Source organism: Lissotriton vulgaris, chromosome 12 (genome assembly GCF_964263255.1).
Source record: "Lissotriton vulgaris chromosome 12, aLisVul1.2, whole genome shotgun sequence".
Classification (NCBI taxonomy): domain Eukaryota; kingdom Metazoa; phylum Chordata; class Amphibia; order Caudata; family Salamandridae; genus Lissotriton; species Lissotriton vulgaris.
The window spans coordinates 789015951-789030116 of record NC_141700.1 but is presented as its reverse complement, the minus strand read 5'-3'; the positions used below and the strand labels follow the sequence as shown (position 1 = coordinate 789030116).

Sequence of the window (14166 nt, the reverse complement as noted above, 5' to 3'; positions counted from 1 at the left end):
AAAAAATGCCTAGGCTTTGCATCCAGGTTCTACTGAACACAGTCAAAGGGGATTTTTCGCCCTTTTGATAGACTTTCTATACGTGTTTCCTCCACTTTTCCTGATTCCAATGGTCATCAATGATCCTATTTTCTCCGGAGTGGCCCCACCAGTGGTGGTACCCGGATCTCCTTCACCTGTCCGAATGACCACACAGGAGGCTTCAATTTTCATCTATTAAGGTGCATCTTGCAGCCATTACGGCTTATAGGAAGACTCCTTCTCAAGCTTCATTTATTCAAATCCCAGTGGTGAAGGATTTTTTACAGGGATTGAAAAAGGTGTTTCCACCTGTACGTTCTCCCTCTCCTCCATGGGAATTGAATCTGGTTGTATCCAAACTCATTAGTCCCCTGTTTGAGAACCTATCCATAAAGCAACCTTAAATGGAAGGCTGCTTTTCTAGTGACTATTACTTTGGCTATCAGAGTACGCGAAATACAAGCTCTCTCTGCCAAAGAGCCATACACAGTATTCTATAACAACCGGGTGGTGATGAGAACTCGTCTCAGTTTTCTGCCCAAGGTGGTGTCTGATTTCCACATCAATTAGACGATCTCTCCCCCTGCATTCTTTCCACACCCTTCCACACCAGCAGAAAGGGCTTTGCACTCCCTAGATCTTAAAAGGGTTTTTAAGTTTTACCTGGATAAGACAAAAGCTATCAGACAATCTAACTGTCTGTCTGTTAATTATGGTCCTATGAGGACAGGCGTCGCCTCCTCTAAGCAGTTAATTTCCAGATGGATAGTTTCCTGTATCCTGCTTTCCTGTCACTTAGCCAACAAGCATTTACCTCCCAGGCCCAAAGCCCATTCTACAAGGTGCAGAGCGGCCACTGTAGCCTTCCTGGGAAATTTTCCCATCTCCGAGATTGGTAGAGTAGCCACTTTGAGATTGGTACATACGTTCACAAGACACTACTGTCTTGATTCAGACACTAGAGCAGACACCCAAGAAGGGCAGGCCTCCTTGAGGATTTTGTTTCAATGTTGATTACAACTGCTTACGATTCCTAATCCGTCCGCAGAGTTGTGGAATTGACTCGTTACTCGATTCAATGATTATGACTATTGATGAGTATCCCCTGGAAGAGAAGGATAAGTTACTTACCTGTAATCCTGGTTCTCTTCCTGGGGGATTCTCATCAAAGTCATAAGCAAACCACCCACCTCGCCGGACGAATCATGCATACAGCAGTTCATACTCTGTGTTCTCTTCTTCATGTCACCGCAAAAAAGAACTGACCTAACTGTCACCCCTGACGCATGATGAGATACAGGAGGTCATAGAGGCCTTAAACGCACAGTGCCAGTTTTCACTTGCTATGTTGTAATATCCTGGCATGCTCCCTTGCATGCAACAACACCCGGCACTTTCCCTGGTGTCACACTACTAGGTTTATATTCAGTGTGTGTTGTGATTCCATAATGGTACTGTGGGGTTGGAAGCGGGAGAGTTCAGTTGCACTGGACTACCTGGCTGTCCAGTTGTGTTGCTGTGCTGTGGAAATAAACTTATATTGGAAAACCTACAACAAAGTCTTCAAGATTTAATATATGTGTTTTCAATGTAGCCTATTGGCTAATAATGCCTTTACTTTCCCATTCAGTTTTTCTCTTCAATAAACCTTGTGCTCTCTCTTTCTGATATCAAAAATGCTTGAGTCTTAAATGTGGTTTATCAAAGGAAAATGCAAAGTTTATAAGGCATTCGTTAGCTATCAGCACAGGCTGTATATGCATATGTGTATGTGTGTATATATATATATATATATATATATATATATATATATATATATACATATAAAAAATTAAGTGTGCTCTGGGGTGTCATCATGTGGGCGGGAATATTCAATGCTTATGACTAACTTTGATGAAGATTCCTCTAGAAGAGAACAAATATTACAGATAAGTAACTTATCCATCACTATCGAATGAAATAGCATAAAAATATTTGTGAGGTATATTCTTTCGAGGTAAAAACAATCTACCACCACAATGAGAATGAAAAAGTGTAGAACCAGGGGGTGTTGGAAACCCCTGGCGTTTATGCAGGAGCTCGCAGAACCTTACATCATGGAATCCGTGCAAATCCTCTAAAGCTATCTGGTTAAGCTGATACCTAACATGGTAGGTAGCTCTTTCAGGCGAGGCCACAACACTCATAGAAATGATCCTACAGAATTGACCACGTGCACATCATCTGAATTAGTGCACAGCACCATTGCTGATTTAAAACATCTAACTCCATAGTATTTGAAAAGTGGGAGGAGCCATCACCACCGTGTCGCATCATATATCTTGCAAAACAGAACAAAGTGGGTACGGCTGAAGTATTATTTGTGATGTTATCACAATTTTTCGAATAATGTGTAGTAAAAAATAGGCCATAATCATAATGGTTGTAAGAGTTACTGTGGTTAGTCCTATGTGTAAGTCTTGCGTCCAGTGGTTATCTTGTTTATTTTCTCTTTATTATAACAGGGTCCATCCCCTTGGACCTCTACAAGGGTCCAACTCGAATTGTTCTTGACACCAATTCTGTTGCAACACCCCTTGCAGTTCAGGTGCTGGGTCACAAACAACTCAGGTCTGACCTTCAGTGACCCAACTGTTCAAATGTTGTAATTCATCCTGCTCTGGCAGTGTGCTGCAGTCCTTTCCTGCAGCACCTTCTGCTTTTACAGTATGGAAAGGCACACATCCCAAACACACACCACACACACACATAAACACACACCACACACACACACACACACACACACACACCACACCACACACCACACACACACCCCTACACACCCCTCTACCTGATGGTCTACCCATCTGGTCAGTACAGTATTAACCCTGACCTCTGGTGAGAGTACACTTTGAGCGTGCTCCAGGTGTAACAAAGTCTCCAACTCTGCTAGAGAGACCAATCAAGGAAGCATGTGTTCAATATCAAGGGGCCAAATGCAAAGGGCAGAGAGAGATCAGGTCTTACAGGATGTACAGAAGTGAGACAGAGTGACACCGGTCACTGGCATCCTGGACTTTCGACCTTACAGCTAATGATTATCCTATGGTCTTCTGTTACAGGTTGGATGATTGCCGCATCATGTCTTCTGCCAAGCGACCACTGTGGCTAAACTGGGAAAACCCGGACATCATGTCCGAGCTGCTCTTCACCAACCACGAGGTTATATTCAAGAATGGGGACGGTGAGTGGCTGTCGCGAATGGTGCTGGCTCTACCAGCTCTGCTCATGCAACCTGCAACTCTGTCCACACAGTTTACTACTGCACATCCACTTCCCCAGCACTGAATTGTTCATAGATTCACATGTTTTTTTATTATATCTCTATTAGCCCGGAAATTTGCAGAAAAAATGTTTCTGCCATGTTTACCTTAGATTGACAGCTGCACATCAATTATTTATTGAGCCAATCTATATGAGATCATATATACTTCAAGTCAACCTATGGGCATTTTAGAATATTTTAACACCGTCTGCTGTGTGGGAGTCCCTCACATGAGCCCCTGCCTTCTTAGGATTTTACATACAGAAAGTATTAAAAGGTTTGTAAAATAAAGTCTTAAGCACCATATGAGAGTAGTCTCACTTGAAACGTATTGTCCGAAGGCCATAGCTGTGGTAGTTGGAAAAACGAACAGACATTGTGTTAGAACAAATACAATTACTGGATGACAATCAAAAAAATTATCTGGTTAAACGTGCTCTTTCAACAAGTGACAGGGCATCTTTGTCACTGCGTCTCTACACTGTGTGCTATAAATGCTTACATTTTTAAACATTTGTATTGGACTTTCTGAAAATAAATTGTCTGGGCAGAAGAATTGATTGCTTTTGAAATCACTTTTCAGATGCCATTCAAAAAACTCTGCTGTCCAAGGAAGAAAGTAGCGGAATCACACAGCATTTCAATGACACACATAAAATAAAAGTTTGCTTTCAGGTTGACTCCATTGGCGAAACCTGAAATGACTGTATTGGTGTGAAAAGGGCAGTTCTTACAGAACCTCTGATAGAAGAGCCAATAGGTTTGGCTTTCCTTTGCTGACACATGCAATTTGCCATTTGTGATTGCCTTCATTTATTATAACATTAAAGACATATCTATTGAGTGTGCCAAAGTGTAGGAAATTGTATTATTTGGGAGAGATTGTCTACTCACCTCCAGACATAAAACCAGCCTTTGTCAGAGTGAACCCTCAAGGTAACTAAAGTAACCATAACTCAACCCCCTGCTAGCAGTGACACACCACAGACCGGCTTAGTTTAAAGCATTTTGTAAAGTATTCATGCAGTACCAAAACCAATATAAAGCTGAAATGCAAAGCAATAAAACAAAATAGAAAAATGAATGAATGAAAAGGCATTTTTAGAGCGCATGGCTACCCAGGGCCCATCCCAGCGCTAATAGCAGTGCAGCTTCAACCACGGGCAGTATTAGGAGAACAGATGAGTCTTTAGCTGCTTTTGAAAGGTCAGATAGTTTGGCTCTAGGAATACCAAGAGGCAGAAGATTCCATAGTTTAGCAGCATTGTACGTGAAGCGATGCCCTCCGCTTCGTCTTTTTCTTATTTTTGGGACAACCGCCAATTGTTTATGCTCTGATGTTAAAGACTTATTCGGGCAATAAGGTTGAATAGTGGAGCTGATGATGGGTGGGCCTTTACCTGATAGAGCTTTGTGTGTAATACACAAGGCCTTAAACTGGATTCTCTCTTGAATGGGCAGTCAATGAAGCGAAGCAAGCGCAGGCTTAGCCGATAGGCACTTAGACTAAATTAGAGTAGAATTTAATAAACAAAATGAGGCCAAAAGGACAAATAAAACTATAAGGGGAACTGGGAATATGAATGTTTTAAGTATGAATAACGCCATGTGGCAGTTATGCCAATGGTCACTGTAGACCAGGACATGGGCGCAGTTTGACCGCGATGGAGCACGGGTTGAATACACTTACAAAGTTCATCCTGGTCAAAGGTTTTACTTTCTGATTTTAGTCCTTTTAGTCCCAATACACCACAGGAGTAAACTAGTAATAAAAAAAACAGGACTTAAGGGGGTCACTTGGAGACTCATAAGGTGTCAGGCTGAGGCCAACAGCAGGCAGGAAAGGTCTCTGGTAGCTTGTTGTATACCTGTAACTTGAACAGGAGGGGGTCAGCCTTATGGCCCTTTGAGTTCGCTATTTTATCGGAAGACAAGAGATAGCAGGTCCAGCTCTTTAGGGCTCTTCTTAGGTCGTAGACCGCATGTTCAGCCCTCTTCTGATCTTCTTCAGGTTCAGGAATGTTCTGAAGTGGGTGCCTGGACAGTCCACATTTATTCCTAGCATGATCTAGTGTGTGGAAATTACTCTTGGGCACACCCTAACCAATGAGATAGAACTTTCTGGTGCCAATCATACCCACGTTTGGTGTTTTCAAGATGGTGAAAGTCTTTGGCCACACTAAACCTGGCCTGGGGGGCATGTGGGTTGTGTACTATGGTATTCTTAATGTCCTCTCATATCTATCAATACAATCCAGTTTGTTGCAGTCAATGGGCCCACAATAAACCCAGAGACAGAAGTCTGGTAGAACAAAAGTAGAGTGTTTCAGCAACCAGCCAGTAGATACCTAAGAATTGTTCTGGCATCCTGTTATCCTTGCTTTCAAATGTGCCTCCCCTCCAGTGTTATATGTAAAACCCAGAGTCAGATGTCTGGTAGAACAAAATGGGGTTTACCTGCACCCAGACAGTGCATACACAAGGTTTGTTTTGGCATTCTGTCCCCCTTCCTTTCAAGTGTGCCCCAGTGTGTTCTATGTAACTGCAGAAGACCTATCAAACAGGATTTCAAATTCAAGCAGGATTTGACACTGCATGTTCTGGGAGGTTCAGATGAGTTATCTCTGCTCATTCATTTCAGCCTATCGTTTTCTTCTGAGAAGCAATTCACACTTTTTTTCACACTTGTTCAAATGCTAAACCCTGACTAGGAGAAGTTTGAGAGCAAATGCAAATGAGACTCCAGGAACTTCAATCAGGGAAAAGGTAACTTTCTAAAAGATACTTTTCCTTAATATTTATTTTTAAAAAACGGACTTTTCATTGAGTTGGATTTAAATAACTATTAAAAATAGTTAATTATTTTTCTAGCTATATTTCTGTAACAATTTTAATCTGTACTCCGGTTTTCCTCATAGAACACCTATGCTTGCCACAGTCAAAAATAGCTTTTGGGTGCTACGCACTGTAAGAGCATGTTAACATTAAATTTTGCCACACTTTGAAACTCCACGCACCCTACCTTTTGGGTCACAATGCCTACATAGAGATGACGTATTACTATATAAAATTGTGGTTTTGACCTTTCATAGAGGTTTAACAGTTTGAATTGCAGTGTTTAAACTGTCCCAGTCAGGCTATGTTGGTAGGCCTGCAGCCAAGTTTTCTACAGTCTCAGTAGTGCATGGTATAATTGGTGATGCAGATCAAATTTTACTTTCAGGACATGGGTACATTTTGTACAATATGCTAGGGACTTGTCTGTAAGTTAAATATACCAATTAGGAATATGCCAACTCCACCATATTTAAAGGAGGGGGTGGGGTACAGGGATTTTACTCCAGGGTAGTAGGGGTAAAGTGAAAGAAGTTTTAAAGCCTGCAAACATATAGGGAACAGCAAAAGGCGAATAATATATGGGATGACTTTGTAGGAAAGGCAGATTTACTAAACCAATTTTATTTTCTGTCAAGCCACTGGATTGTGCACCCTTGGGTCATCTGTGTGTAAACATATATGTGTAATTGCTTGTATGATTCTTGCATGATTCCTGGCCAAAACATTTGAAAAAGCTGCTGTACTAACAAACACAAAAAACTATTGCTTTCTGTCCACAATTTGTGAGAGATAAATCTCTTGTTGAAAGTAGGAGTTCCAGACAATGTCATCAAGTCCGAACTCTACTATCATTAAAAGCGAGGACCAAAGGCATTGTCAGCACGTATGAATCCCACTGTGATTCACTGTGAGGGTAGCCACCACTGTCAGAAGGTCTGGTCCCCACTTTCATTAAAAGTGAGGGTGCCAGGGACTCTCAAACGGTCCGAACCCCACTGCCATTAGAAGTGAGGGCACCAGACTCTCTGGAGTTCTGCACTTAAACAGTGTCAGTGGGTGTGAACCCCCATTATTAAAAGTGATTATAGCAGGCACTTTCAGCAGGTATGAACCCCACTTTCATTGAAAGTCAGGCTACCAGGAACTCTCAACAGGTCCTAGCCCCACCGTCCATAAAAGTGAGGGTACCAGACACTGTCGGCAGGTCTGAACCCCACAGTCATCATTAAAAGTGAGAGAACCAGAACCTGTCAGCAGGTCTGAACCCCGCTTTGATTAAAAGTGGCGGTACCAGACACGGTCACAGGGTCTGAAGCCAACAGTCATTAAAAATGGGGGTAACAGACACTGTCAATGGGTCTGAACCCCACAGTCATTAAAAGTGAGGGTACCAGACACTGTCGGCGGGACTGAACCCCACAGTTATTAAAAGGGAGGGTACCAGACACAGTCGGCAGGTCTGAACCCCACAGTCATCATTAAAAGTGAGTGTACCAGACTGTCGGCAGGTCTGAACCACAGTCATTAAAAGTGAGGGTACCACACGCTGTTGGCGGGTCTGATCTCCTTAGCAGACACTGTCACCAGGTCTGAAATGCACCATTATTAAAGCTGAGGGTACAAGCCACTGTTAGCGTTAAACTCCTGGTTCTTTGCACTGTGACATGTTTATGAATCAGCATTTCTGTCCTGGACGGAAGGGCCCCTCACCATATTTTGTGTAGGGCCCCAATATTTTCCTTTGCTCCACTCATTATGATGAAATGTCTAATTGATGAATGATATTTTGACAAGTCTTTTTTCTTGTGTCTCTAGATCTGCGGCAAGACATGCTCACCCTACAGATCATCCGCATTATGGAGAACATGTGGCAAAACCAAGGCCTGGATCTCAGGTAGGATGGGGATCCCTTGCATGGTCCAGGCTCCGCCCAATCCGCTGTGCGCCTGTGAGTTGACACACCCTCCATTACTGCACACTTCATGCACTGCCTGGCATCTGCTGTGCACCGGGGAGCTGGTGCACCCTCCATTATTGTGTAGCCCAGGGTGGGCAGCAGGCATCTGGTGCCCAGTACAATACTGCCCACCCCATGCACTGCCTGGCACTTGCTGTGACCAGAGACCTGTTGCACCCATTAGCACTGAACTCGCCATGCATTGATGACACCTGCTGTGCACTCTTACCATTACACAGCCCATGCCCTGCCCATGAGCTGTAGTGCACCCAGGAAGTCTTGAACCCTCCCACCACTGTGTGCCACACGAAGAGTCCATCAGGCATGTGATTGCTCTCCCACCACTGCACATCCCATGATCTGCCATCAGCTATTGTTTATCAAGAACTTTTTGTACCCTCCAATACAGCCCACCTCATGCACTGCCTGGCACCTCATCTGCACAGGGGACCTGGTGTAGGTATAGACTAGAAAAGGCCTAGGCCCCTTAGTTTAGTAACATATCATAGTCTTTTTTCTAAAAAGAGACCGAACTTAGGTTTTTAATCAATTAGGTTGTATTATCCTCTAGAAGCTCTAGTCCCTCAGTTTTTTTCACCTCACGTCATGTTAAGGAATCTCTACTGAGCTAGCTCTTTTGCTCTCTCTCTCCTTCTCTCTCCCTCTCCCTCTCTCTCCCCCTCCCCTTCCCTCTCCTCCTCCCTCTCCCTCTCCCCCTCTCTCTCTCCCTCTCTCCCTCTCTATATATAAATACATCCACACACATATATACAGATATATTAATACACCTGTGTATCTGTATTTTTTGCCTGCTGAAATCTGATTTACCAGGTTAGAAAAAGCAAAAATGTCTCTCTTCAGAGGCTGTGCTAACTGTGGTAAAAAGAGGCTCTTCACAGCTGACCCTCATCAGGACTGCATCTACTCCCTATACCCATCGCATAAAGCTACAAACTGCAAGGGTATGTAGTACCTTTTCTGCTAAAACTCTGAAGGACTGTGATAGGAGGCTACTTTTATGGCTCAAAAAACTTAAAAAGAAAAGACCCTGTGTCGGACACTGAAAGTGAAGACTCATCACCTTCTTCCAGAAAGTCGCACAAGAGAGAGAGGAACTCTTCTCATCCTCATTCCTCTCTACAGCTTCCCAAAAAATTCCCGAATGGTTCTCTCTGAACGCTCACATGAGACAAAAGAATCTTCTCACCATCCGCAAAAAAAACAATCTTCAAGCGTGACTTCAGAGCCTCCTACACCTCCACCACAGATCACACAGTCCTTCAAAAAACAGTCTTCGTCTCCATCGACAAGTGCCTCTCCATCGACGAGGAAAGGGTCATCCACGCTGTTGACGACCAAGATGGCCACCACCATTACTTCCACACTCGCTACATTCTCAACGGCATCATCGCTCTTGACGATGAGCGTTTTGTCAATGAGCCACCTATACAGTCAACGTCCAACATAGTTATCTTTATGAAGGCACCACCGTCGACAGCACTCATCAACAAAGACACCACTGTCGAGGAAGACATTACCATCTACAAACGGTAAGCTTGCTGATACTACAACCTCGTTGACGAGGCTGATATCAGAAGATACTAACAAGTCTCCTCTTCTCACTCCTGTGCTCACTTCTCCCTGTAAAGTGTCCTTTATTACCCACTTATCTATTAGATCAGGATGACTCTGATGAAAAGGGTCCCTTTAGCATAACACGCAGCACTTTCGAACTGCATGTCAAGTGTCTACCAGAGGACGATGAGGAGGAGTATTATGAAAATACTTATTATGCTCCTGCCGAGCACTACCATCCAGAGTATCAAGAAGAAAGGGTCTCTCTACCTTAGTCTATGGTGTCTGGCCTGCAGTCCATGCATATTGATTATTTCCGGTGCTTCCCTCCATTTGCGCCTCCCACTAGACCTCCAACTCCATCAGCAACAACGCCACCTAGGCAGACTTCACCATCGCTGCCTCTACCACCACTATTGTCTATGCCAATTCCGCCTACTCTGCAAATAGCTCCCCTCCAGGATCCCACATAGTCAGAAGGTGACAGAGAAGAGGGTGAGCTACCAGATACTAATACAAAATGGGATGATTACATGATGCCGTTTCCCTCATCTCCAGCGCTGTCTCTGGTGGATTCTCTCCCAGAGGATATTGGAGGATTTCACAACCTGCCCGCGAGAGCTGCAAAAACGTTAGATCTCTCGATGCCTACAAAGAAAACAGATTGTTTTCTGAATGACTTTAAGGAGCCATTCTGTAAATCTACCATGGCAATGCCTATTATCGATTATATTTGGGAGGAAGGCCTTAAGGTCATGAAGAACCCAGCTTTGGTGGCAGCAGTCTTACCGCACCTTGACAAAAATGGCAAGGCCCCTGAAGATGCTCCCGCATATCTCACTGGACACCCTAAACCAGATTCAGTGGTCATGCAAACAGCCCAGGGCGGCTCCAAGAACCCTTCTGCATCTATCTCAGCCCCTCCAGATAAAAAGGGTATGAGCCTTGACAATATTAGGTAACATGTTTCTCAAAGTCAGCACTAACGGTCAGGGCAGCCAACTCTTTAGCACTTCTGGGAAGGTACTACCGGCAGATGTGGTCGTACACTGCTCCGTACATCGACCAGTTACCAGAGGATGTCAAAGCCGAGGCCAAGAAGGTTTTGCATTAAGGTGAGCGAACATCCTGTGAAGTAATAGATTGTACCATGGATGTTGCCATTATCGGTTTCCGGCAATTAGCAGGTGCTGCAGTGCTCAGGTGTCAAGGTTGGCTTAAGGCTACATCTTTCTGACCTGAGGTTCAGACCGAAATCTTAGACCTTCCTTACGACGATGAGGCCCTCCAGGCTATCAAGTCTGATACAGAAATTGCCAAGTCTTTAGGAACCTTACAATTTAAGAAAGTACCTTTATGGCTCCTGTGGAAGAGGACAACCTTCAATCAGAAAGGGCTACCAACAATATCCTTACCCCTCATACGCTCAACAATATAGTCACCAATACCAGCAGAGGAACCCACTGCAATCCTCGTATGTCAGACCCCTTCAGAGGGGAAAATCAAGACGTCAGGTAAAGGACACTGGGCAATGTCAATGATGTACTTCTTTCCTTCCTGCCTCCCGCCTCAGCGGCAGAGTTACAAACTTACTCTATTGATGTCAGGAAATTAACAAAGATCAGTGGAACCTAAATCAATTCGGCCACCCATTAGAATTCCTCCAAACACCACCCCAAAGTCCGCCCCAGGCTTCCATCCGTAAGCATTTACACCTTCTCAAATTAGAGGAGGTAAAAACCATGCTAAAGACGGGAGCTATACAGAAAGTTCTTATAGGCCACAGAGGGCAAGGTTTCTACTCCTATTTCTTCTTAATCCGCAAGAAGTCAAGGCAGTGGCAACCGATTTTAGACCTCTGAAACCTCAACATCTTCTTCAGGAAACAGTCACTCTGCATGTAACACTGCAAGACGTGCTGCAGCTCTTGAAGCAGGGGGACTTTATGACAGCCCTCAACCTCCAAGATGCGTATTTCCTCATGCCCATCCAACCAAAACTCAGGAAATTTCTCAGGTTCACAGTAGCCAGAAGCCACTACCAGTTCAAGGCCCTCCCTTTGGCCTCGAATCTGCCCCTTGCATTTTCATAGAGTGCCTCGCATCTATTGCAGCTTTTCTGAAACAACACCACCATCAAGTCTTTCCTTATCTAGACGACTGGTTGTTAAGGCGCCTACCAAACGCACCACACATGCTTCCACAGTAGCCTGCATGGATCTCTACAAACAGCTAGGTCTCACGTTGAATCTAGAAAAATCCAATCCTCATTCATCACAAACCATAACATTTTTAGGGCCCACACAGGACACAACATCCTCCAACGCGTATCCTACACAGGAGAGGGAAATAAGACTCATGACGTTGGCACAGTCTATCCAAAGAGAAACATTTCTTTCTGTTCTCTCTACAAGTACCTTCTAGGAAAGTGTTGTCTTGCATACTTCTCATCCCATTTTGTCACCTACGCATGCTTCTACGTCAAAAGGAATTGGACAGACAATGGGTGCAGGTGACAGGTTCTTTCGCCGACCTCCTCCGGGTCACTCCGGCAGTGGTCAGCGCCTTATCCTGGTGGACGAAGCTGGGATATGTCAGTCGGACTCTTTTTGCCCTCTAACTTCCTGTCTAGTCATCACTACAGATAGGGTGGGGAGCTTACCTTCAAGATCACCAAGTCAGTGGAAAATGGTAACCAGCTCAACGTCACGTACACATCAGCTTACTAGAGTTGGAAGCAGTGCATCTCCCCTTGCAGGCTTCTCTCCGAAGAACTAACAATCCTGCAGTGCTCGTCCGCCAACACAATACAACAACGAAGCACTAAATCAACAAGCAGAGTGGCAAAAGATCCCACCTGCTATTCCAGGAAGCAGACAAAATATGGGAATGGTCCATCCATCACAAGGTGTGTCTGTGGGAAGCAGACCACTATAGCAGACACTCTCAGCCAGCTGACAACATCATGCTAAAAGTGCGAGCCGCAATGAGGGACCCTGGACAACATCTTGCCTCAGCGGGGCAAGCCAAGTCTGGAACTCTTTGCCCCCCCCGCCACAGAACTACAAATGCCGGTTTTATGCAATCTGGCATCAGCAACTGGGATTGTGGCGGAAATGCATTTTCAATTGAACAGTCCTGCATCTTTGCCTACGCTTTTCCTCTGATTCCTCTCCTCCCAAGAGTTGTAAGGAAAATAAAAGCAGAAACCTGCAAGTTAATTCTCATTGCTCCATCTTGGCCGCAGCAGTACTGGTTTACGGAGTTGCTTCTCCTATCTCAAGAGTGTCACATTCAAGTGAAGGCGTTTTCCACTCTACTGACAATGAGTCAATGCCGACTGCTCCATCCAGATCCCAAGTCTCTTCATTTATCAGCATGGCTCCTGAGTTCCATGTATTCCAGCACGTAAACATACCATTGGACTGTAGAGAAATCCTAGCTAGGGCCCGTGCTGATAGTACCAATAAAACCTATCGTCTGAAATGGAAAAGATTTTGCATCTGGTGTAATCGGGCTAAGATGCATCCTTTCTTTTCCTCTTCGGAAGAACGTCTCCCTTAGCTTCTTCATCTGGCTAAGTCAGGGCTAGCCCAGGCTTCCAATCAAAGTCCACTTGGCAGCCATTTCCAGTTTCAGGTGATCTCCCACATCTCAACCTCTATGGTCTTCCACGACCATTAAGCAATTTCTCATTGGCCTATTCTGAACATTTCCTCCTGTAAGGCCTTTTCCTCCGCTTTGGGAACTGAGAACTGTACTGTCTCAGAATATGAAAGATCCCTTGAAGCCCATCCACAAAGTGGATACCAAATTTCTCTCCTGGAAGCTGGCCCTCCTCCTCGCCTTGACCTCGGTAAGAAGGGTTAGTGAGATGCTTGCCTTTACCATACAAGAACCTTTCCTCCAATTCAGGGGCAACAGGGTTATCCTTCACACAAACCCAAATTCATTCCGAAGGTCCCTTCAGACTTTCACCTTAATTTACCTGTGTTTCTCAACTCTTTCTGTCCAAATCCTACAACCTCAGCAGAAAGACCACTTCACTCTCTAGACATCATGCAATGCCTAAAATTCTACTTGGACAAGACTAAAGCTTTTCGCAAACCCTCTCAACTGTTTGTAGCTTACAGTGCTCCAAGGAACGATTCTCCTGTCTCAAAGCAAAGCATTTTCAGATGGCTATCCAATACCATTCAATTCTGTCACCAGAAGGCTAGAAGGCCCATGACCTTTTCCTGAAATTTGCTGAGCAGTCACCTGGAAGAACAGACACACCTTTACTTAGCTCTACTGCTTGGAATCGGCAGTTCACAGTGATGCCGCAGTCGGCCAGGTAGTGCTTCTAAATCTTTTCACTTAAGGTTAGCTTTTCCTGCCTGCCTTCATCCACTTATTCTTCACCCACATTTTCTATTGTATATATAGCTATATGTATATATTTCTAGCTTTATTTACTGCTATTTTCTTTG

At 44.4% G+C, this 14166-nt stretch overlaps 1 protein-coding gene across 1 annotated transcript in view; it reads left to right on the top strand.

Annotated features, from left to right (window-relative positions):
* Positions 1-14166, top strand: part of LOC147678731 (phosphatidylinositol 4,5-bisphosphate 3-kinase catalytic subunit alpha isoform-like) — a 188514-nt gene that overhangs the window by 138778 nt on the left and 35570 nt on the right. The window contains exons 18-19 of the mRNA XM_086946190.1: positions 3123-3244; positions 7979-8057. Of these exons, the coding sequence (XP_086802316.1) occupies positions 3123-3244; positions 7979-8057 (201 nt within the window). The remainder of the gene's footprint in view (positions 1-3122; positions 3245-7978; positions 8058-14166) is intronic.